A 26,645-nucleotide genomic window follows, 5' to 3' on the forward strand; every position below is an offset into this window, starting at 1 on the left:
CTCCACCTTACAAGCTCTTCTGGCCCACCATTTGTTGCCCTTCCCATTCTGTATGCTAAAGAATACATACGTTCGGAAGAATATTAGAATGCATCACCTGGCCAAGCTGCCCCTTCTCTCAATAAACTATATTACAAAAATCAGAGAATGAGGATAAAGCAATCTAATGAACCTCTCCCAGTGTGACACCAGAAAGCAAAGTGAGACACAAATGAGTAGATGCTCTGTATTTCATTTACCGGACACCTCTAAGCCATGATAGAATGAAGCTATACATACAGATTTTGAGAACATAACACACAGCAAGAACACCATTACAAACTTCTGGGTGCTTGTGACCTTTATTGTGGAGACATGACTAACAAGAGCAAACACGGGCACAGCATCCTCATGTTCTGGAGTACTATTAGTAATGAAAGCATTTAAAAATCTGTATTTTAAGGTGGTACTATGTGAAAAATAAGCTCAGAATTAAAAGTAAGTATGGAAGGCCAACTGGCAGCTAGGTGCACTTGTAAACAGAAAAGATGCAATTAAACACTTGCATCTCTGAATTGTGCCCTCCAAATCTTCACAGTATATTTTTAAGATAAGGTTAATAAGCTAATAAATGAGAGACAGCATGTACTGTGAGATTTACATCACTTTAAAATGAGGTTTGTAATGGCAAAGTCAGACATGGTAATATTTTACAGGGATTTAAAACAAAAATTTTTCATGCATGAATTCAATGAGCACATTGACTGTGGGCAGGATTTACGAGCAGCATATCTGTTTACCATGACAAATTTAATCTAATAGCTACAGCATTGTTACGCATAATGACAACTAAAGAAATCTTGATCTTGACATAATTTAATGCACAGAGTATTAGGAAATTTCATTTAAAAACATCTATCTCCTTTCTAAACATTAAAATAATTATTCTTTTTCAAGCATCCAGTCTATTCTTACCATTGCAATCTGGTCTCAGAAAAACTTGGCTAGAGTTTAAAAATTTAAAGGCCAGGGTTAGAAAAAAAAAGGGAAGTACTATTCATTTTCAGCATCTTTACTAAGAATGCATTAATTAGATCCTACATTATGCTAGTGTTACTTTTTATTACTTAATGAAGGAAAAAAATAGTTGCTTAAGTTAATGTCTATACATCTACACAATGCTATTGATTATGATCTAAAAAAAAAGCCTCTCAAAACAAGGTTTCTCAGGAAGAGCTGTCTCGCAGATGACTGGAGAATGAAGACATTCTTTTGTGAATTGTTTCTGATCAACAGGGATTTTTATTTACTTGTATTTGCTTCTCGGACTGTTAATTGTCCTACTGTCAGCTTCCTCTGTAGCACTACAACTACCCACCAAACTTTTTATTCGCTATTGAGGTGAAAGAGGTAGCGTTTTTAACTCGACTACAAACAGACACCAATCAGGAAGCTGAAAAGTAAAAAGCATTGCAAGGATTTAGATTCTTCTTATGAAAAAAAGATCCATTTAGGTTGTAAGAAAAAATGAACTGTGTTATAACTGATTTCTACTTCAAGAAACATCTCACATGCCAAATGTAACATGACATGATAACTACCATTTTCCCACATTGGTGCCATCTTTTCCATTGACAAGCATAAGTGGCATGCTAGCTTTCATGTTTCTTGGATCTTCTTTAACTTTCCACAACAGAATTCTGCTCTATGCCATGATATATCAGTATTTTTCATTCATACTCTCACTCTCCAAAAGAGAATGATGACATTTCAGAACAATTGATAACCACAGTGCCTGAGCACTGTTATACTTCAAACTATTCTTGAGAACTCCTCAAGAGCACTGTAGTCAACCAGGGCCAAAACTGCGCCAGAGACCAATTTAACTACTTAAAGTTAACTTAAAGTAACTTAAGTTTTTAACTACTTAAAACTTCCAGCAGCAGGATCCTGCCTTTTGCAATTTCATTTATTAATATACCTGTATGAACCCTCTCAGAATGGGGTTTGAGAAATGATTTTATACAGCTTGTAGATCATATATTGAGATGATTTTATATAGTTGAGGCCAAGAGGCAGGCTTAATTCACTAGCACAATGCTTCCTTTCTACGAATTCTATTTTAGCACGTGAGACAAAACCATCAAGACAGCAATGTCATATTTTGAGCTGCTATCAATAATAATCAACATCATGATTCAGACTGCAGAAAATTACAACTAAGAAACCTAATCTTTTTAAAATCTCCTGAAGAATCATTCCTTCTTCCTGACATGGGTATCCCTTGTGACACAATGGGATGTGTTACCACAAGCTCCTAGAAACTATATGACACAGAAACAGTAATTAAAAGAAATTAAGACAAAGATTTCAATCAGCATCCCTGAAGACTTCATTTTTTCAGCAGCTACAGGTGATAAACATCAGAATTTAACACAAAATTTATCGTGAAAAGGGACAGCCAAGATAGATCATTAACATGTTTTCCCCAAGAACTCCAGGATAGGTCTCTCCCAGTCACTGAAACTCAATTTTTATTATTCTTTCTTCCTGAGAGTTTTCCTGTGCAGATATCTAGAGCTAAATACACACCACACTTTTCAATCAGTCTATTCTCTCAGTTTCCTCCATTTTTTCTACAAGGATGCTGTAGTTTATTCCTGATACACCACAGCAAAATCGAAAAGCTAAGTACAATAAGCCTCACTGATAATAACGTGGATTAAAATTTATAAAAGGTAGGCTATGCCTGCTCTCTCTCTCTCATTTTGCTCTCTTACTCTCCTCTTTCGGATCTTTTTGTCCTATAGCCTCTACCAACTGCTAAGTTTCTGTTACAATACTCTTCTGATAAACTTATCATTCTTTTTTAAGGTGACTTCCTTACTTCCTCTGAGTCAGGACTTCACCTGAGCGTGACTAAGTCTGAAGAAAGATCCCTTGATGTACTGAGACACTCAGCTTCGTGATGCCATTATGTTCTCTCAAAATCATAGCATTGTACATAAAATGAAAATTGTTCCCTTTAGTCCCAGCTGATCTGTTTCTAGCAGACTGCTGCTTCTCTTAAATCTCAAACTGACATTGGTCTTTTAAACACTTTCCAGATGCCAGAGCTGCAAGGGACAAACTGAACACAACTATTTATAGTTTGGGAACTCTGATTTTTAGGCTGAAACTTTAAGCATAAAAAGTTTCAAGAATAAAACATACCACCACACAATTTCTGCTCATAAAAGGCAACAGTGGCCATGGTATTCAGTTAACTTGACTCAGAAAAGCCAGGCTAAGCATTCTGTGCTTCATTTGGGTATCAGTCTTCAGTCCTACATGTCCTCTTGTTAAAAGCCAGAGAAATACATCATAGATCAGAGACTGGGCTGCCCTGCCTTAACTGCTACCTTTCCAAACACGAACTTCAACACTGTTTAGTACACTAAAACTAAGATAATGCGGAACTCAAATAAATACAAGAAGGGATTACACTGCAGTTCTGGCATGACAATACTGCTGGCCAAATACACCAAGAATGCTTCAAAGTGTTATTACAGCATGTGACATTTGGAAAATTTTAATCATGACATTATTTTGCTATGATCTAAAACTTAATTCCACAATTTTTCTATACAGATGTTAACAGCTTTCACTGTATTATTTACAGTTTTCCAGAGGTGTGCAGGTTGACATATATCTTACTATAAATACATGGTGCGTTCTGAAAAGCTATATGTTATGTCATTTTAGTACTATCTTCTGTATTTTTGTGTTAGTGCTGGTCAACCTAACAGCCTCTGTAGTACTAATAAATGGCGCATGTAAGTCTTTGGGACTTAATGTGGAATTCGCGAGTGCAATATTTCAGAAGGAATATTCTGACAAAGCCAGAAAACTTAGTAACACTTATACTTAGCTAGCAGGGGAGAGTCTGCAGGCAAAACAGGTTGAACATTTGATAATAAGCTCAGTTAAAAATATTTCTAGTTTACTAGACCTGACTAAAACATGAGGTTTGCCTCAGCAAAGGTATTAGCCAGTGGGGTTTGTATTCACATTTCTCCCGCTGCTATGTTGCATCTCTAACTGCAGAGTAGGCTGAGTCACCGTGGAGGATGAGATGGGACATGGTGGAAATCTCATAATTCACATGACGGACAGCGAGTACAGTAACTCCACCATTCACCTTCAGATGACACAACTACTTGCATGATCCAAAGGAATATCAGAGCACCTCACGCACCTATCTGTTGTTTTGGTTTTTTTTCTAGAGTGGGAGAGTTTGTTTCATAAGGTCAGGGAATCCTGGGCTGCATCAAAAGAAGTGCGGCCAGCAGGGCAACGGAGGTGATTCTGCCCCTCTATTCCTCCCTTGTGAGACCTCATCTGGAGTATTGTGTCCAGTTTTGGAATCCTCAACATAAGAAGGATGTGGATCTGTTGGAACGGGTCCAGAGAAGGCTACAAAGATGATCAGATGAATGGAGCACCTCTGCTATGAGGAGAGGCTGAGAGAGATGGGGTTGTTGAGCCTGGAGAAGAGAAGGCTCCGAGGAGACTTTATAGCAATCTTCCAGTACCTGAAGGGGCTACAAGAAAGCTGGGGAGTGATAAGACGATGAGGAATGGCTTTAAATTGGAGAGGGGAAGACTTAGACTAGGCATAAGGAGGAACTTCTTCAGGATGAGAGTGGTGAGGCACTGGCACAGTGGCTGCCCAGTGAAGCTGTGTCTGCCCCATGAGGTGTTCAAGGCCAGGTTGGATAAGGCCTTGGGCAGCCTGGTTTCATGGGAGGTGTCCCTGCCCAAGGCAGGGGGGGTTAGAACTGGATGATCCTTAAGGTCCCTTCCAACTCAAACCATTCTACGTTTCTAGGAATGTTTCCTTTTTAAACAGGACTAATGCTTTGCATAATTATTTGATTTGAAGCTCTGCTAGGAGAATTTACACAAATCTAACTTGCACAACTTAAAAATGAACTTTTCTTGCCAATTACAAGTTTTTAATAAATTTACCTCTCTTGGTGATAAAATTCTGTTGATCATTTCTTGCCAAGTCAAACATCCTTGGGTGCCCGTTTTTGTAATTAAGCTTCTAAAATTAACTTAAAAACTGCTGTGCATTTTAATCTTGGTAGAAGAACCATTGCTAATGACTTCTTGCAGCTGAAGCCCTGCTTGTACTCATACTGATAACATTATCTTAATTTGTCCTTGACATTAAAATAGTATTACGTAGTAACTAACTCCTCTGTCTCATTTACAGCACATTTGAAAAAACAAACAAAAAAAAACCCACAAACAAGATTTAAAGCATTCACAGTCCTACTCAAAAGCAGACTAGCCCCAAAGCTTAACAATCCTCTAGAACCCCCCTAATCATACTTTCCATTTGTCAAGATTCTTCATGTTAAGTCTGGATACTTCGCTACCAATGAGCATTCCCTGCCCCCTATCTTGAAAACGCTTCCTCACAATAATTATGACTTTTGTGCTATTTTGCTGTGACAGTATATGCATATCCCAAACTGAGGGAAGGAGGACACTGTACACTTCTCACCTCACATTTCATAGAATGGTTTGGGTTGGAAAGGATCATAAAGACCTTCCAGTTCCAAACCCCTGCCACGGGCAAGAACATTTTCCACCAGACCAGAAAAAATATAATTGAAGGGTTTCTTAATGTGATTATAAGACTTGACAGTCTTTTGCAATTTTTGCTGCAACAAGGCATGTTTTAATTTTCCCAGATGGAGTTTTCTTTGTCAATTACTCAAGTGATCGTGGAAACTATACTTGAACTTTTAGGAGAGTTTTCAAATGGACTGCCATCAACTCTTTGTTCTGGTCAGATGGTTCAGCCGTGCCACCCACCCAGTGTCTGGGAGGTTTTGGAAGTATGTCATTTTTCATTTTTCAAATTGACAGTAAGAGCAGTGAATGTTAAGTTAGACAGAAAGTGACAGCAGCGACAAGGAAAGACACGAAGGTAAACATGGAATCACAGGCCTACGTAAGAAAATGTAAAGGAAAAACGAGAACCAAAGAGTTGTTATAAAAGATCATATTTTTCAGAAGTCTACAAAGAAATTTTGCTTACTGAAATCATAGGAGGGATCCAGGAAACTAATATCTACTTTTCAGAAAAGGTTAAAGATCATCAAGATGCAGAATTAAAATAAGTTAATAAAGAGCTTCTATTCCTAATCTAACACGTATTTCCCACAAATTATTACTTTAAAAGCAGTTGTCTTAAATCACAGTATAGTCATACACTTCAAAGAACACCAAAGTAATTTTTGGTGACTAGTACCCTGCCTACATTTGCAACTTGCATTTACACTGAGGGGCCAGGTAGCATCTTACTCAAGTCTAGACAGAGCAGTTTAGTAATACTGTTTATCATGCTGGGAGCACTGAAACAATTAATTATTTTGTTTTTCCAGAAGCATTAACAGATACTGGAGTGCTTTTACATGGGTGATTTCATCACAGGCCTAGTGACCAAATTTAACACATTGTTGTGCTTTAACTACAGTAAGGAGCTAAGCCTCGTGCAGCCACTCACTCTCCCTAATATAGGATTGGGAAAAGAACCAAAAGGGTAAAAATGTGAGAACTCATGGGTTGACATAAAGACAGATTAATAGGTAAAGCAAAAGCTGTGCACAGAGGCAAAGTGAAACAAGAAACTCATCCACTGTTTCCCATTGCAGGCAAGTGTTCAGACCCCTCCAGGAAAACAGGGCTTTATCACACATAGTGGTTACTTGGGAAAACAAACACCATAGCTCTAAACATCCCCTCCTCATCCTTCTTCCCTCAGCTTTATATGGTGAATATCATGTCATATGGTATGCAATATCCTTTTGGTCAGGTGAGATCAGCTGTCCCAGCTGTGTCCCCTCCCCATTTCTTGTGGGCCACTCAGCCTATTCACGAGTGGGGTGGGGTGAAAAGCAGAAAAGGGCTTAATGCTGTGTAAGCACTACTGCTCAGCAACAGCTAAAACATCCCTGTGTTATCAGCACTGTTCTGGTCACAGATCCAAAACACAGTACCATATTAGCTCCTATGAAGAAAATTCACTCAATCTCAGTCAAAAACAGTACACAATTTGTTTTCACAAAATTATTTTAAATATGGTTTTAAAAATATATACAAGGTTAAATTTGTCCTTTCAGAAGGACATTTTCTCTTCCTTAGGCATAAAAGAGAAATCATCGGAAAATTTATTTCTTATTAAGGACTAAGACTGAAACATGTTGTCAAGGTTAGTTCTTCAAATAAGCTTCAGTAGGAGACTCTGCCATAAGACCCCTGACTAACTTCCAACTCCATGTATATCATGACTTTTGGGGAAAAAATACAAAAAAAAAAAAAAAAAAAAAAAAAAGAGCCCTCTGGTGACCTTCAAACCTTTACCATATTTGAAAGCTGCTTTAAAAAGTTTCTCATTTTCTGTACTGTTTAATAGCTTGCTCTTATGACCACAAAGACTTTATTCCTAGCTGTCAAGAAAGGCTTCTTTCCATAACTTCCACAATATTTCTTTACGCTGGCTGTAGTACAAATATGTAATAAATAGGAGAGCTTGCTGCTGAGTACTTAACAGAGGAGCAGTTGCCTGGTTTCACAGAAATTTGATAAGAGGTGCTAGAGTAGCCTAACAAGGAGCACTGTGATGCTCTGGTAACAAATACACCATTTGCAGGCCAATTTCTCCATCCCCTCTCAATTTCACTGCCTAAATAGTTCAAACATGTTCTAGAAATTTTCCAGCTGTGTTTAGCAGACTGTTTCTACCTGTCATCTTTTCTTGAGCAGGTGGAAATAAATCAATGGCTACTACAAGGCTGCTTTCAATCTTAATTCTGACATTGCTTGTTATTGAGTTACAAAATACCCAAACACTTCTGGTGTTTAAACTTACTCTGAACCTCTTGCTTATACAAATACGATTAAAATGGAAATGAGAATCAATAATAACTAATGATAAAAGCAATAAAAATGAAAGTACTCACATTAAACTTAATAATGTCATATATCAAGTACCGAGGGACAACCTGTCCATTAACCTTGTCGATGATCATTTCCTTAAAAGAAAAGAGATGACATTTACATTTATTTCAGTAATATAGACGACTGTCAACACATTTCTACCTGTAACCTTGCACATATTTGTAAGCGTGATGCAATCAAACACTGGACACATCTTGATTATGGAAAAGATTTTACAATGGGTCAAGATTATAAAAATATTACTGTGGTCTTAAATGTCTCTCATGAAGCACCCAATAATAAGCCAGGAAACTTTACTAAGGTTCCACATTCTCACCTGTAACATTTATAGATTAGTTTCCCCACAGCTTTCAAAATCACTTTTCCTTGAGGGAATAATGAGTTAGAAACCTCAGTAAGAACTGCGATTATAAGTCAACCAAGCCCTTTTGGAAATCTCACCTACAACAGGAACTACCATAGCAAGGAAGGAACGAAAAGCATTAACATCCATTTTCTATGCTCAGGTTGCATTTTTCATTTTAACAGCATCCTAGGCAGCAGTGACAACTGCAATTGTCTTGAGTGTTGCATTGTGACTAAACATCAGAGTTTCTTCGATGGATATATCACAGATACTATCCGCATCACATGGAATTAATTAACATTCAACATATACAGGTAAACCATCTTGAAACTATGTCAGCTAGAATAAAGACTATTAACAACCAACATCCAAACATGGAAGCGTTTCCTGAGCTTAATAGTACATACAAAAACATATACATCTTACATGTCAGTGTTTGCATCTCTAACTTAGCCTCCCTATGATATAAATTAAACATTTTTTGTTTTATTGGTTTGATAAACAAAAAAGGAATGTTTAGTTTCATATAAATTAGTCATGATTCCAATCAACCGATTGGCAGGTCTTTTTCATAGACTTTGAAATATTCACTTCTCTTAATGCAACCAATCTTCTCCCTGCCCCTCTCCTCCTGCCTTATTCTTGGCTAACGAGTTAGTTGTATCAGCTAAGGATTTTTTGCTGCCAACACCAAGTTAAAATTCCAAATTCACACATAGGAGACAAAATAGCGGGAAAAGGTGAAAAGAGGTCATTATAATATGATGAAAACAAAACTGTGAGCTCAAGAATTATTCCAAGAGAGGATCTTATATCAACTCAAATTAATTTTGTTTAGTTTGTTTCTTGCTAGGTCAGTAGCATTTTCATGTTTTACAACCTTTTAAATTCTCTTAGGATCCACATCTTCTACAAAGTAAACCCAAACAAGAGTCTCAATGTAAGACTGATTTTCAGCCTGTAGCCATACCAAGCCTCTTGAATTGCACCTAGCATTTAATCACATTTGGCTTTGAAAAATAAGCAAGCAGTTGTAAAAACATTGATCTGTTTCAAAGTAAACACAAAGCTTGAAGCATTTAAAACTAAACTCGACGACATGAAACCGTTGGTTTTTTTTAATAGTTTAGAATCTCATCTTCTGAACACAACACTGAGATGGAGATTGGATTTTCACAGTCAAATGCAGCATTCACAGGCATTGTGAATGACAAACTGAAGTACCCTTATGCATCTTTCCACATAATTAAAAAAAAAATAATTCAACGAGTGAAAAATACTCCTTTGCAACATTACAATATCTTATTCTTAACTCTAAAAAACATTTAGTCACAGATATTGCCAAATAACATTGGCAAAAAGGCTACATAGAAGTGATGCAATAAAATGCTGTTCTGTTACTTTCCAATATTTGTGTAAGATGCTCTCAAAGGAACAGCAGATTCAGTGCTGCAATGCCTTCTTGAAAAATAAATTTCGTAACTAACTGCAAGAACTGGTGGAGTAGGTACACCCTAAGAGAGAAAGAAGGCATGAAATTCAGACTTGGAAAGAGTGTGTAAAAATAAAAAGTGGGGGTGGGGGGGTGGGTAGGGAAAGGAAGGGAAAAAAAGCGAAACCAAAATCTGACCCAGAAGAACTCCTGATGCTATCATATTTCTTTCGACTTTCAATCACATTAGCTCATAAAACAGTGTTTTAAAATACATTTAATTGAACTTATACTTAAGGTTTAAGGACTCATTTTCTCAGAATATATATTCAGAGCCTCAGCTTTGATGTAAAGCTAGCATTTGTATGCCAAACCTCGGAAACATTTCACTTCCTGGTATTACATGATTTTATGCCTAATTTTCAAAATCTGAATCTCTAAATATTCAGTTTAAGAAGAATCATAAAATACAGTCAAGAAAACAAAGAATTATGTCTAAACCTTCTCTGGAGTGTTCAGTTTTAACACAAAATTAGTTTTATAAAACAACTTCTTTTCTACTTCAGATATATATAAACCTTTTTGACTCTACTACTTCTCTATCATAGAACGATGAAATGCTTTGGTTTGGAAGGGACCTTTACAGGTCATCCAGTCCAACTCCCCTGCAGGAGCAGAGACATCTTCCACTAGATCAGGTTGCCCAGAGCACCATTGAACCTGATCTTGAACGTTTCCAGGGATGATTCCTCCACTACTCCCGGAGCAACCTGTTCTAGTATTTCACCATCCTCATTGTAAAAAACTTCTTCCTTATATCCACTCTAAATCTACTCCCTCCTCCCCTTAAAGACATCACTCCCTGTGCTGTCACAACAGGCCCTGCTAAAACCTCTGTCCCCATCTCTCCTGTAGCCCCCCTTTAAGTATGGGAACGTCGCTATAAGGTCACCCCAGAGCCTTCTCTTCTCCAGGCTGAACAAACCCAATTCTCTCAGCTTGTCCTCATAGCAGAGGTGCTCCAGCTCTCTGATTGTTTTTATGGCCCTCCTCCAGACCCGCTCCAACAGATCCATGTCCTTCCTGTGCTGACGATTCCACAACTGAATGCAAGACTCCAGGTGGGGTCTCATGAGAGCAGAGGAGCAGAATCATCTCCCCTGACCTGCTGGCCACGCTTCTTTTGATGCAGCCCAGGGTACGGTTGCCTGCCAGGGCTGCAAGCGCACATTGCTGGCTCATTTCTAGCTTTTCATTCACCAGGCCTTCCCCAAGTCCTTCTCCTCAGGGCTGCTCTCAATCACATCATTCCCCATCCTGTATTGAAACCAAGGATTGCCCCAACCGGGGTGTAGGACCTTGCCCTTGACCTTGTTGAACCTCATGAGGCCCGGTTCTCCCGCTTGTTCAAGTGCCTCTGAATGAGAATCTTTCCTCACATCCTCATTTTTCTTCCTACTCTGCCTCTTGTTCTTTTTTCACATACTTACTTAAATCCCAGTTAGCAGCGCAAATAAACAATAGCACAATATGCCTCAGAAGTAGAGATGACAAATTCCTGCACTGCTCATCTCCATCATGACAACATTCACTGCTCTATTAGTTATGCCAATACAACTGTCATAAGGCAAAAGCTTTAAAGTGATCATAAGAATTATTCAGATTAGAAATACTCTAACACATCATTATTTAGCAGCCCAATTTCAAAATCTTTCTTGAAATGAGAATTAAAAAATAACTCGGGGAGCAGATCTCAAAGGCAAGTTCACAGACTGCTCGGAAAAGGGAATAGTTGAGAAACTGATCACACTCAAATTCACTGGGTTTGATCTGAGTAACAAACTGATACTATAAGGCTATATTGAAGCCAATTTTTAGGTAACTAAAAATCACTTAAACTCAAAACCACTCACATGACAATAGAACACAGAAGCATCTATAAGACGCACCTGCATCCATCCATTTCCTTTTACAAACCTCAAGGAGTTTTAGAGCCAGTTTTCTAAAATTACCACTGCCAGTATGTATGATCTTTACCACTTGTCCATTAGCTGCTAGTATTAGCTGAACCTGCAGGGCCACAGACCAAGGTCCAATACCCAGTTTCCTCGATATTATCTAGCAAAACTATGCTGGTGTTAATCTCCTTTGCTTAATCTTCTGGTGCTGCAGAGCATAGTCTTACAGCCTATCACAAACAGCAACTGTGCTAAGAACTTTTAGCTGGACATGTACCAAAAGCACACTGCTGGACTAACAGTTCATGGACTTTTTCCCTTGAATCACATACCTAAAGCCAGCAACTTGGACTTAAAATAATCCAAAATTTAATCACAAAGCAAAGGATCTCATTTTTCCAGCCATTTGCAGAATGTATTTTTTGTTGATACAGAGTGTGGAATCAGATCTAATCACACACGTGTTTATTGTTCCTGTTCCTCCTGTACCTTGCCTTTCTTTGGCTGTTTACCTTCAACACAATCCTCACCACTGCTGTATTTCAGAAATCAAAAGCATTATTTTTTTTAAAAAATCTACTTTGTACAAAGTTGTAGCCTGTGTAAACTCAAAGAGTTGCAAGATACGCCGTTTCTGAGAAAGCTTACAAATATGTGAGGTCTGTACTCATTAAAAAAACATAAATCAATCTCAATCTCGCTCTCCACTTTTGGAGTCTTTGGCCCTCCTAAGTCCTCAAGTGTGAACAATATTTTATATATGAATTAAAAAAAAAACACAGAAAATTGTATTAAAATTTTAGAAGTATTTCAAACCTAAGAATACCTCTGCATTTTACAATCAACTATTCCGAAGTTAAGCTGAGCAGAATGCCAAGAAAGTTCCTGAAAATAACTAATTAGCTCTCTTGCATGACAGCCAAAATACTTGAACAAAAATCTATTCATTCCCTCAGATAGCAGTACGGATGAAAAACACTTGGCTTCTAAAGGAATACTTCATATTTTACCAGTCACCTGTAGGTAATATTCAAATTAGCTTTAATGAGCTTTGCAGAAAACTTTCTTCCATGCCAGGAGAAGAATCACAACTGAGGAACTGGAGATGAGCACGGAGTACTGCAGGAGACCTCTCAGCACCCAAGACAAAACTGAACCTAGTAAGAGCTGTTTGCAAGTAATTCCAGCCTGAAATATATCGTAAATGCGTTTGAAATTCTCAAAGACAACCACATGAAAGGCTTACGCTAGAAGCCTTAAAGCAAGTTAACAGATCACTGACTTCATGGAAATTGCCTTTATGAAAGTTTTATACACACTGCCATTCTAAACAAAGTTAGGGGAATTACCTAACATTTCGTATTAACACTAGTTGTTTTGCTGCACAGCACTGATACCTCTGATTTGTCTTTCCTTCTTTCTCAGGCTTTTTAAGAAGATGTTAAAGCAACGCAAATCGGGCCACCTCATTCTGTATTTTCATTCTCTGAAAGAGAGAAAGCTACTTCAAGGGTAGCAAGTATGAACTACTTCAACCTGTAACTAAAGAATTAACTTGGACAGCCCTTTAGCATTAACAAAGTTAATTAGTTAACACAAAAAAGCCAAATTTTTCTTCCAGTGGATTAAAAAAAAAGAAAGAAATCAAGCATAGATCTAGAACAAAAGAACAGTCATGGAAATTATCATTTGGCACCAACATTAAATAAATAATCAATTACAAAGTTAAGCTGATGCTTCAAATAATAGGCAAATTTTATTCTCAAACCTGTTGAAACAAATTTCAAATGAAAAGACAAATCAAGAGGTTTCTGTGTATTTTTTAACTGATCATACTTAAATAAATTTAGAAATCTGTACTATGTAAAGTCTTTTTCCATTGAAAGGTTTTAGTCTAATCTCAAGGTGCTTCATTCAACCAATACTTGTTCATTTAATGTCATTTTGCTTTCCACTTCCTGAAAAAGCTGGGGGAGGGAATCATAGTAAGACTAATTTTATGACAATAAAGTGGAATACTGAAAGGCACTATAGCAGTCAAACTTTTACAGAAACCAGAAATTAAGTGAAGTTATAGTTCACATCCCAATTAACAGAGAGAACTTCATTTATTCTTAAGAGACTTAAACTATACATGTGGAAAACACACACATCAGATCAGAGCTTCTCTCCCATTGCCCACAGGCACATTTATGCACATATCTTGACATATGTGCATCCCCGTCTTCCACCATGTACATATTAGACACCTTTACTAAATTATCTGGTTTGAAACGCAAGAGTTTCCCTGAAGAACACCTAGGATTGCACCATACGGACAATGGAAAGCCACTACTTTTCAAGAGCCTTAAAAAGAGCAGGGGAAAAAAATAAATAGTACCAGGCTTTTCATCTCAACAGTATGGAACTTAATACATATTATTAAGAATATTATTATGCACGTCATTAGGAAGCTGCCTGGCTGAAGAGGCTCCTTCCAGACATGACAGCTTGTACAACCCCTTTTGAGCTGACAGCATGTCATTTCTTGCATTATAGTCTCAATTTTTCATTGTAGCAGAGGTGGTAGAAAATATTCCATTATCTGCTCCCCTGTCGCTGAGATGGTACATTTTTCCTTGCAATAATTACCCTCACAGATTTGATTTATACATGCTTCACGGGTAAATGTTCATTCGGTAGGACAGAGCATTCACAGAAGCGACATTTCAAGAACACTGACAACAATGGCCTGAGAAAGTAAAGAACGTTAATAAGGACAATATGGTCTCCCATTATCCGAAAGATCTATTAGGCTTCAGAAGACCAATATTAAAGATCATCTCAGATATTCAGTACTTCAGCAAGTAAGAGTGACAGCAATGTAGAGAGCTTCCAATGCTCCTGCAACATGATAGGAAATGCCATTCATCTACCTTGACAGGTATTTAGTATAACAGCTAATGAAGTTCTTTTGCTCATCTGAAATAGGAATGTCAAGACAGAAGTAATCTCTTCTTGTGCTACTGTTCTGAAAAGTGTACAAGAATACTCCAGGTGAGCCTTCAAACAACAAATAAAGACATTTTATAGCCTGTTTTTCAAGTACCTTACAAACTTAATCAGCAAGTTCACATAATTTAAATCAGTATGACAACCTAAAAATGTTTTAAACAAATGTAACTAAGCCATTTCTAGATTGCAGTCAATAATTCAGATGAGCTGAAAATAAAGGTGACAGAAGTGAAGACATCAATTCACAAGTCTAACAAGATGATGAAAATCTTATCAAATTTTAGAAATATTTACATTAACTAGATTAAATTTACCATGTTTACTGTAAGAAAATATGAAACTATAACAAGAGATGAGGTTCTGCATTTATTTCTTTAGCTTCTCTTCAAGCATTTTCTCATATTCAGAGAATGCCATCTCAATACCTTGATTTATTTCAAAGACAAACAGCTCCCCCCAGAGCAGTCATCACTGCTTTTCTATAGATAAGAAATGACTTATGAAATGATTCCCACATGCAGCCAGTGACTCAATCTATATTACTCCTGAAATCACATGATTCACTGATCCAGGCCCAAAAATTTGGCATCATTTCTGAACAAAAGCAAAAGGCATTGAAATTGTTACAATAATTAAACAGCATGCTCCTTACCCCATCCAGAAGAGTGTTTGCTAGATGTGCGCGAAGATCTTTACGAAACGGAAATTCCAGATTAGATACATGAAAAATCGAGTTGTCTCTATCAATCATATAAACTTCATTTTTGCCATCAATCAGCATCATGTACCTGCAAAGGCAGTGGTTAAAATATTATATTTAAAGGTATATCCTCTAAATCCCTACTATTCTGACTTATATTGTGCTGAAAAAAAAAGCAATCATGACAGACATCATAAAGAAGCATTTTAAAAGGATTTTTTTACAGTTAAAAGTTTAAGCCTATTGCTTCAGAAAAACAGATAATTTAATTCAATGCAATTATCACAAAGAAAATATTTCAAAGTGAAAAGTTCAGAATATATATCTATATATATATCTCAAAGCATGTTGTTGTGCCCAGATGTGATTGCACTTAGTAAGTAAGAAAAAAAACCAATATAGTTATCAAGATGAGATCGAACGATGAGACAAGAAACACCACGGCAGGGCAAAAAATAAGCGCAGGAGAGACAAAACTGACATGAAGACTGGAAAGTACGTCCAACTTCGGTGTCTCAGTCAAACCTGAGTTATGTCAGTTTCACTAATTACCACACCTGAGCTGCTGTAACTGATCTTATGCCTGATCATGCCATAACTAACCACGTTGGTGGTCCACGCCAAAACTGAGGGCACGACCCTAAACTGAACTTTATTTCACTGACCCTTTCCTTTCACCTCGCACACAGATGTGCTAAAAACACAAGCGTTATCACAGAAGTTCTCCTGAGAAAAGTCAAAATCACAAAAAGCCAACACAAGAAGAAAACAGAAGCATTACAAACTGTCACGATAATTCAATGGTTCTAAAAGTTCACAACATTTAATGTTCTTGAACAACCTCTGATACAAACAGTGAAGGGACATAAATCTTCCCAGAACAACTAACCCATGTGGATTGCAGTACAGTTGCTTTGAAAGCACAGAAAAGGGAAGTACTTGATTAAAAGATTATTGGTGTTTCACCACCCACACCATAATTTTTTGAAAGCATCTTTTCAAGACTCATTCAGCCTAGAACTTTTCACAGTTGTAAAAGTCCTTGGAAATATATCGGGGGTTGCAGGAGACTGACAATACTTTTCCTAACTCATCCATTTCTCCTTGGAAGTCCCAGTTATGATGAAATAACAAGCTAGCAGTAGTCTTTTCTAAAATTCACCATTGCTCTTACAAGTAATGCCCACAGGATCTTTGCTGTCAAAACAAAGAAACCCTGCAGGCACATGGTCTGCACAGGCAGCTATCCTCTCGTCTGCAGATCCTGACTCTGGAAATCACATCTGACTACAGGAGTACAGCACCATCCATGCAGCTTAAATAAATACTTCCATTCAGTATTATGACTATAATTGTAATTCATTACAGACCAGCTCAACTAGCGTTTCTCCCCATAAAAGATGAGTACTTCTAGATGTTGCATATCAGTTGAAAAAAAAAACAAAAAAGACATATATGAGCAGAAAACCGAAGCGGGGGTGTATATTAAATCAATGCAACATTAGGAGAGCTGAAAGCTGCACATGAGATGCTTTATGAAAAAATTAATTCAATATATGTTCAAATAGATAACTTGGCGCCAGATCTTCGGAAGCAAGAATAATCTATAGACAACATTCATTTTTCAAACCATGTAAATTTATTCAAAACTAAAACTAATTAAAAAGACCATGTTGTGTTTTTCTCAGCAATTAAAGAAACCAGGAGGAGGGAAGAAGAGGTGTGTAAGCAATGGGAAAAAAATACGCACACTGTTTTACTTTTAATTTTACAAATAAGCTTAATTGGCCATCTCTGCACTCCAACATTCACTGCTGTTTTAAGTGCATGCTTACTTTGTAACTGGCTTCAATGACAAAGCAGCATCTAATACTTCAAGAGATTTAGCACTTAAAAAAAACCCCACCATATTTGTATCATTATTACAAAAGTGGTACAAAGAGATCTTCCAAAGCTTTAAAAGAAAAATAAAAAAAAACAAACAAGTAAAAGCTTAGTCTTCAGACACCTAAAACACCTACAGGTTCAGACAACATACTGAAGATTACATCAAAATCTATTATTCAAACATCAAAACTAAGACTCTCACCACCATATTCTCTGGAACTTTCACTGAAAACAAAATCTATAGAAATTTTCTCCAAAGGAGGCAGCTGGGCAGCCCATCAACCACTAGTGGTGAGATTCCTTGTCCTTCAAACCATAGCACTAATGTTACATCTCTTCTCCCATGATTCTTCTCTTTATCTTTTTTTAAATTTGTCACTGTCAGCTGTTTATACCATAAATTGTCAATTAAAGGGACAATGGTAAGTCTTAAGACTGCATGCAAAAGATTATTAATCAAACATCACCAGGAATCACAACTATCTTACTTCAGAGAGCTACTGCGAAACAGCATGTGCTTACTTTAAAAACAAAAAGAAAAACCTGGTCTCAGGACAATAAACTACCTCAATGTAGACTCATTTGTCATGGGTCTCACGAACAGATATTTGCCTAACTTAGAAGCTGAACAAGTTCTCTTCATGCAAAAGACATTAGACTGACCCAGATATGTCTGTTTTGAAAGGTTTTTTTCTGTTCGGGTTTCTTTAAGCTGAAAGCCTGAAAACACCTCCACCCTCCAATATAACAAACTATAGGGGAAAAAGCTCTGAATGTGGTCAAAACAATAGAATATGTCAAAATTCTAATTATTACTCACATAAGACAGAATAAATTTTCTCAAGGATAGACTGACAACCGCAAGTGTACTATGAGCAGCTGATAATTGAAAATACGCAAGAAGCCAAGAGATACGCAACCATACCAAGGTTTTGCTAAAACTGAATTAACTAATGAGGGGTTCTGGTTGGTTGGTTAGGTTTTTTTGTTTTCTTGTTTAACTCAAAAAGCATAAGATCGTGTGCCTAACGTCAGTCTTTAAGTTTTCTCCAGATGAAAGGTTTCTTGGAGAATTTTGAGGTTTCTTGGAGAATTTTGTAGTCTACCTATCAGTAAATTTCTGAATATTATTTGCATGTGTCCTGTCCAATTACATTTTAAAGAAATTAAGGTATTAACAGCATAAGCACTTACACCAGAACAGAGACAACACCACACTGGCAAAGAAAGAAGAACGATGATTTCTCAAATACATTTAATAGGAACTGAAGGACTAAAACAGCACATACAAGCTCAACTGTCACGCATTGTATTGCACACTGCGAACACTACTTGCCATTACAGCTGTACATTTATTACTAATTATCTCTATTGTGTGAGCACCCAAAAGCTCCAATTAGTAACCAGGCACCATCGTATTAGATTCTGTGCTAGTACACAAGATGACATGGTCCTCTATCAGATGGCTCAATCTGAATTTAAAACAAGACAAGTGAATAAAAGAGCAAGAGTGGAGCAGCAATAAGTGCAATAACAGAACTGCTCATTCACCTTTGATAACTATACACAAAAGTGGAGAATCACCTTCACACGACAAATGCTTTCTCTCCATACTGTCAATCCAACCACTACAAACCAGCCAGTTTCTATTGCAATAAAAGTTCTGACAAGTGAGTTAAAGAAAGGTCGCAGTGTCTACACAGATTAATCTCACAAGCAGATAAAATATCTAGTCATAGTAATGTTAAAATCTAAAGTTTCATGAGAAGCTACTTTCATTGACTTCTGGTCCCAAGGCAAGGTCTGTTACTAACTGTAGCTGGAGATCAGCATTAACACAATAATTCAGGAAACAGGATGAAAATTTCATTAGCAAAGAGTTGCAGTTCTTGGCATCAGACAAGCAGATCTCCAAATCACCTACCAGAGTATTAATAATTCTAATTTTTAAACTTTAAAAAATGTCAGCCACCAAATATCATCTTGAAAAGTTTTCTTTTAGAAATCAATTATTTTTAATATACCGAAATAAAGGCAACTGTTTCAAAGCCACATTTCCCTCCACATATATCCTTCTTATGTAGTCATCAGGTGGGCCCAAAATACATACTAGAAGAATGATTTTATTAAACTTCCACTTTCGGTTTAGTTTGTTTTCTTGGTGGTGGTAAGTCTTGCTTTTTACACAATCCTGAAGTTGACTCGAGCTATATTGAAAATGATAAGTAGAAAACTGAGGTTTCTCCTTCATGTGGATGTTTAGTATTTTTCACCATTAAATCCGGAAGTACATTTCAGAAAAATATTATATAAGGCAAAATAAGGCAAATTACTTGGTCTACCTCAGCCTATAGTCATTCAGAGTGTGGAACAAGAACAGAACTGTGTCTCTCAAGCTCTAAATCCAATACTGCACCCACCAGAGCATGCAGCCTCTATCCTCTTTCCCGGCTTATTAGGATTCACAAAACCAGCTTTGAAAATACTCCCCAACACAGTACCTCACATATCATCATACTGCTTGCCAAAACACATTCACAGTGAAATTCATCTCCTAGAAATTCACAGAAGTTTTGCCACTGACTTCCATTTTATGATGCGCTTTATTGTTGTTTAACTTAATTTCCTCAGACAAAATCCCAGCAACTATCCTGGCAATAAGGTCACATATTAATTTTTTACTTTATAGTCGTTTTAAAACCTTATGTATGATAAAAAAATATAGTACAGCTTCCTCAAACTTTAAGACCTCATCTCTTGTGTCTGAGTTCCACACAAAATAGTTTTTTGAAAAAAATCTCAAAGAAACAAATGGATTAAAGATTTTTTTTAAAAGGAAGCTTAAAAATTCAGCTCCTATCGGAGCTCTCCTTGCCCCGCAGTATTTCTTTAGAAGAGATATATCAAAGAAGATTATATATTTCAACACGGTACTGTTGTCACTATTTTTCCTTTTTAAACATGCTTGTGTCTGTATTATCACATTAAAGAACGCAAAATGTAAGGAATTCTATCATAAACTCTAAGCACAAAATACACGGCAGCTCTCCATTCCCAGGAGAGTTCATTACACAGCCTAGAATTCAGTCTTGTGAAAGCACTGCCCTCCCACACAAATAAGCGTTACCCAACTCAGAATAGCAATTAGCATCACTAATGTGTTCACTGACGCAGAGGCAACAACGAAATCCTGTTGCAAAGATCATTTTCACTTTCTTCATTTCCTTTTATGATTGGCAACACTCCAAAATCATGAATGCAATCACCCAGGACAAGGCCAAGGCACTTCAGCGTTTTACTTTGGACCCTATCTGGCAAGACAGCATCAGCTCCTGGCCAGACACATCAAACACTGTAGAAGGGGCCAGAAGAATGAAAATTAATGACTGCCCTTTATCCACTGACAGTAGGAGATCATCTATCTGTGTCACCAAGCCGCTGCAGTTCCATGCCCTGGCCTGAATCCAAACTGTGCTGGATCTACAGTAATAGTATAAATTAGACGAGTCTGAAGTTGGCCTGTGGCAGATGGAGCAATACACTCTAAAGTCCCGATAAACGGGGAAGGCTCAGCTTGCTTTTTTCCTCTTCTATTAATTGCTGCTGGCAAGGGCTGCTACTTCAAACTATGTCTCCTGAAGGATGACAAAGCCTGGATACAGGGACACTGACACAGGAAGTTATGTGAAGACTCATTATCTCCAGTGTGTAAATAAAAGGAAAACACTACCTTTTAAGTCAACGCATTGACAGCTCTGTCACGGATACTTCCAAACCTGTACATGCAGTTTTGTCTGCACAACTACACAGCATACCAGCCAGCAAGAAACACTGCTACACATAAGCAGCTGTAGTATTGTGCGTTTGACTTGATAAGCTGAATTCTAAATAAAATTTTTGAAAATCACCCACACAGACGCTCGAAAGTTAGTCTGAATATACCAACACTTTATATTTTGTTCGCATACTTCTATGTTAAATCCTGCCATCAACAATCTCCCCGGTATTTTAAAACATAAAACCCCCTTAGATTTTGACTGACAGTCATTTCCAATTAACAGCCTCCAGCTCCAATATTTCTTATTCATGACCTTGCATTTTCTACAACTAAACATCCTTCCAGTTTTATTATCCTGCTCCTCAGTGAATTCAGTGGCTTGTCTGCCTCACTGTTTGTCAGAACATACTTGGTTGCCATTTCAAAACTCCTAATGACAATATAAAATCAATATTCAAGACCTCCACTTGCGGCTTTCTATAGATTTTCTTCAAAACCATCCACTCCCATTTTCTTTCAATCCTTTCTTTACCTATCTTACAATTCTAGCAATCTGCATTAGTCTCAGTCTCTATAATAAATCAAAATTTTGTCAAAGCTCAGAAGCATGAGATATACCACCAGTCCAAATATTATGTTTCCTTTAAATGATATAGAAACTCCTACTAAAATAGTTGAACTCAGAGGAAATGCCATTCCCCATCTATGCTGAACTGTGTTACTAATTAGTCCTGATTCCATTATCTGCTTCCCTTACTTTATCCAAATCTGTCATTTTAGAAAGAAAGAACCTACATTACTGATCTATTTTTACCATCGCAATCATAACATTCCAAGCTCAAAGCAAAGCCTTTTAATCAATGACCCAAATTTATCTTCTACATTCAAGATTTTTTTCCCCTCAATATTAAAATACTGTGTTACTAGGCTCTTCTTTTCTAAGTAACTATCTCATGTATCTCTCATTACTTTAAGAATCACCTGGATTTGTCACTGGTCAAAGTTTTCTACCAATTCTCCACCCTCAAAAGAAGGCAAAATTCCAGCTTCTGATTAAGGTTCATAATTGTAAGGTGTCTGCTTCAGGGTGACATGAACAGTTCCCTAAGCTTCCATAACTATATTGGCTAAACTCTTACTACATCAACAGTGACCTGGACACTTAACCTGCATTAGACATTAAAGTGTGCTCACAGTGACAACTCTGATCAGGCTGAGTATCCGCAGCACATGCAGCAGTAACCCAGAAGTTTACCTTAAGAATCCTGTAGTGATTTTTTTTTTTAAAACCTGAACTCCATAATATTCTTTCATCCTTCAGCTATCATGAAAACAAAATCCTGTCCCTTAAACTTTAGTTTGCTTCTTTCCTAAACCATGAATGCTTTTGAATAATCATGTTGTGGACAATAAAGTTATCCTAGCATATCTGCTACAGCAACACCTAATTTAATCAGAATTTAGAAAGTTCCCAACATCCAGCTTCATGTTTCTAAATCACTTGTTTAAGCTACTGCTGCCCTGACTTGATGCTACATGGGAAAAATAATTTTCTTGTCTTATTGATCATCTCATATACAACAATGAAAGGGCTATGCTTAATTTTGACATTCACAGAATCATAGAATCATTTAGGTTAGAAAAGACCTCTAAGATCACTGAGTGCAACCATAAACCTACCACTGCCAAGTCCACTGCTAAACCATATCCCTAAGTGCCACATTTACACATCTTTTGGATACCTCTAGTTATTGATGAACTGATAATCATCAATTCATCCTGCTTACCTGAGACCACAGGACTTCCTTTCCACAAAATTTATTACGGTCATTTTCCCCACATATCATAGAATCATGGACTAGTTTGGGTTGGAAGGGACCTTAAAGATCATCCAGTTCCAAGTCCCCTGACGTGGGCAGGGATATTCCATCAGACCAGGCTGCCCAAGGTCCCATCCAGCCTGGCCCTGAACACCTCCAGAATACATACACTGTGCACATCTCCACTATATGACAACAGATACCCCATACCTTAAACAGGTATTGAGTCTCCACAATCTTCACTGCTCATCAGTCTCCTCCACTGTTCTCTCACTAAACATTAAATTCTTTTTCTTATTCCTGCCTGACACCACTCTCCTTCAACTCTGAATGCAATTTTCCATTTTCATTTGCTCTCCTTGAAAACCCATGGTCCAGAGAAGATTTTTTTGACTCCTATGGCCCTGAAAATCATCACAAGTGAGGCAGTGAGTCTGCAGAGGTCAATATTTTCTACCACAATCTTCAGAATGCCCCAAACTACAGTAACAAACAATGCAAATTGTGATATCCAAAAGTACTAAGACACAGGCAGGAGGAGAAAGAGATAACCACGCTTCCCCACCTTACAAGTTTCTAAATTAACTCCATCAGCTGACATCTGCAGTAAAAAAAAAAAAAAAAATACCAAACAGCGAACAAATCATTAGGTCACATAACTTACAGGATGGTGCCTAATACAGAAATAAGGTTACATAATTATTACACTACTCATTGGTATGCCCTTACCTGGGATACTATGTGCAATAGCATTAACAGGGAAGTCAGGTTTTGAATAAAACAGATAGCAGTAATACTGTGGAGGATGGAAAGATGCCCGAGTGTGGAAAGTGGTATCATTTCTCCTAATAAAGTATCATAGTTCAAACTGAGTTCAAACTTCAGCTTTTCCTGTTTTATAAATCAAGAATAAAGATGCCTTTAATTAATTTAACAGATGGCAAATTCAAAACCAATGTAAAACTACATTTTCTATCTAAAGTATTATTAGACTGTGAAACTCTGCAACAGAGCTGGTAATCCAATAATTTAGCAAGGTTAAAAAAGACTATCCAGTTACAGAGCTTTTATTGACTGCCTCCCAGGGTTTTAATTAAGTTAGAGTGCTGTGGGGGGTTTATTTCTTTATTTCTAAAAGGATAGTAAATATTATGGGTTAAATTCGAAGTCATCTTGTCATCATTATCTGACCTACAATAAAGGGTAGATTAATCTCCAACTACGATATACTGAAGAGTCTTTATAGTGCATTATAACATATGTGGTGGAAAGCCAAAAAATTGTTAACTACCTATAAAAGATGTGATCCACTAACAGAATCTGGATACTAATTTCATCCAAATTTTGATGATACTAAAAGGTCAAGTTCATATATTAGTACATTTCTGCTTTCAAGAGAGGATCACTATTAGAGAGCAAGCACGTAGTATAATGTTCTAATTACTTTTTACAATAGAACAAATTACATTTCAAGCTTGACTGAACTACCGAATTCTCTTATAATTTTTTATCATTATTATTATTATTTATGGCAGATACTGAGTTTCAAGCTTGCTTGAACTTGTTTGACTCCATCCATGTCCACAAATATTAAGTCTGAAAATATCATGGTGACTTAGAAGGAAATTCATGCCTGAAGCAACAGGCTGAAAAAAAAAAAAACCCAAATAAAAGCAATGCAGCAGTTACACAATAGCATAAGAAAGAAAAACAAATTAATTTAGCATCAGGTGACAAGTAGTTACATTCCTTTTTTCCCCAAGCAAGACAACCATAACATCTCTCATGCAGGCCCCTAATGTAACAGTCAAAAAAGACAAAAAGAGGTTCCTTTCACTTCGAACTAATTTATGCCAGAATGTATGCCAGGTCAATTCTGTCTACATCAAAGACACAAGCCACAGCAGAGTACAATTGCCATTTGTGCTCACAGACTAGGACATCAGCTCTAACGGAAAGGGCTGCCCTAGATATTTGCAGAGTTAAACTTGACAAACCAAATGCCATTCTTCCCTGAATAAGCTTAAGCCATTATACATCATGGACATGCCCATAATCCCCTCAAGAGAACCAGCAGCACAGGACACTTTGTTCCACTATTAGAAGTGGTGTGGGAGAAAGAAAAATAAACAAATAAACCAGTAATCAGTGATACTTCTTCCTTGAACATCAGGTACACACGAAAGCACACCATTTATCTTGATCTAATTAGAACATTTTAGGACTACAGTTGAATACTCTAAGATCAGTATTCATAGCACAAGCTATGTAATAGGCATTTTGATGCATTAACTATTTATAAACAAACAAAGGAGCTTGCTTAGAAGACAATCTGTTCAAATATTCAAACAGCTATATATGAATAATCAATTAAGTAGTACTTTTCAAAGAGCTAAGAACTGGGACCAGCTTTGTAACTTCATAAACTGTCAAAAGGCTTCAGAAACGTGAAACATCGAACCTGCTACTTCATAAAATATATGTTCCATATGGTATCATATCAGCAGTGTTCCTTAACTACTTAAGAAAGCGACACAAAACCCACTAGCTTTCTTCTGCCACTGTTTTTTAAAGTCTTGACGCTGTTGCAAGCACACATAAATAAGAAACCACAACCTAGAGTAAGAATGCCATCTTTGGCCATTGGAGTCAATTTGGATCCATACTGGGGATGATGTGTTCTGTCACATCTATTTATTAATTCCTCTACACTGAGATTCAATGATTTAAAAAACAGACTGCAGGAGATGGAGAAGCAGCAAACACGGATGTGGCTTAGTAATAACTAAATATATAAATACAACATCATCACCACCCCCCCGAAGAAAACCCACCCCAAACTGCCGACTCCAAATGCACCACAGATGCTGACAGGTGGAGATGATGAGGCCGCCTAGTGCTAGAGCTTCTTCACTCTGAGCTAGGATGTTTCTACCTTGAGGTAGGGGACACACTACCCATATGAAAGTGCCCATAATCTTACCTCAACTTAGATAAGTCCTATTTTTTGAACTCTCAAATAGAAACCTAAGGAACCATTCAATATTCATGGGTTCTAATGCTGTAGGAAGCAGGCTGATATCAATCTTCTAATCCTGAATACATTGCCCAACATAACTTTAAGGGATAATTACTAAGATGTAGAGTGTGCAAAGACTCAGCTACTAATCTCCCAACATTCTAGTCTCAAAACACATCATTCCTGCCACCCCATTCCACCTTCTCTTCCCCTCCTACCTAAACACACAAAATAAAAACATGAATTAGGCAGTTGCTTTTTCAGAAAATTAAGAATACTGAGTAGCTGTCCTACACACACGAACGATGTATAATTAGCACCCAACAGTTGAAGCTTTGCCCATTGCTGATAGTTACATAAGCACAATTTGAATAAAGCTCATTTAACTTGGAATCAAACCACTTGAGTTAAGCCCAGTTGTTCACAAAACCTGTCACTCGTATTAAAAAAAAAAAAATCTATTTGGTCCTGAAAAGTCTGTTCAGTACACGTCCAAACCCTTGAATATTTCTGTCCTTTAAAGTTTCAGACCACAGAAACATACCCTAATCACAGAGGAAGGGATATGCAGGATATGCAGCACTACCAACAATGGTCCAACACCAATAAATATTTAAGTCTATTTCTTAAGATTAGTGGAGAGACAAGAAAGGGAAAGAAAAGGAAGGGGTGGTTTTAAAGTGCTCAGATGATTCTCATGTGGGTTCTTCACTCTA

The 26,645-nt window shown here is 37.2% G+C and overlaps 1 protein-coding gene across 4 annotated transcripts in view; it reads right to left on the reverse strand.

Moving 5' to 3' along the window:
• Positions 1 to 26,645, reverse strand: part of RNGTT (RNA guanylyltransferase and 5'-phosphatase) — a 184,440-nt gene that overhangs the window by 123,824 nt on the left and 33,971 nt on the right. For all 4 annotated transcript variants that reach the window (XM_054063260.1, XM_054063263.1, XM_054063262.1 and 1 more), the window contains 2 exons: positions 15,378 to 15,513; positions 7,998 to 8,069 (listed from right to left, as the gene is read on the reverse strand). In XM_054063260.1, the coding sequence (XP_053919235.1) occupies positions 7,998 to 8,069; positions 15,378 to 15,513 (208 nt within the window). The remainder of the gene's footprint in view (positions 1 to 7,997; positions 8,070 to 15,377; positions 15,514 to 26,645) is intronic.

The sequence above is a fragment of the Cuculus canorus genome, chromosome 3 (genome assembly GCF_017976375.1).
Source record: "Cuculus canorus isolate bCucCan1 chromosome 3, bCucCan1.pri, whole genome shotgun sequence".
Lineage (NCBI taxonomy): Eukaryota > Metazoa > Chordata > Aves > Cuculiformes > Cuculidae > Cuculus > Cuculus canorus.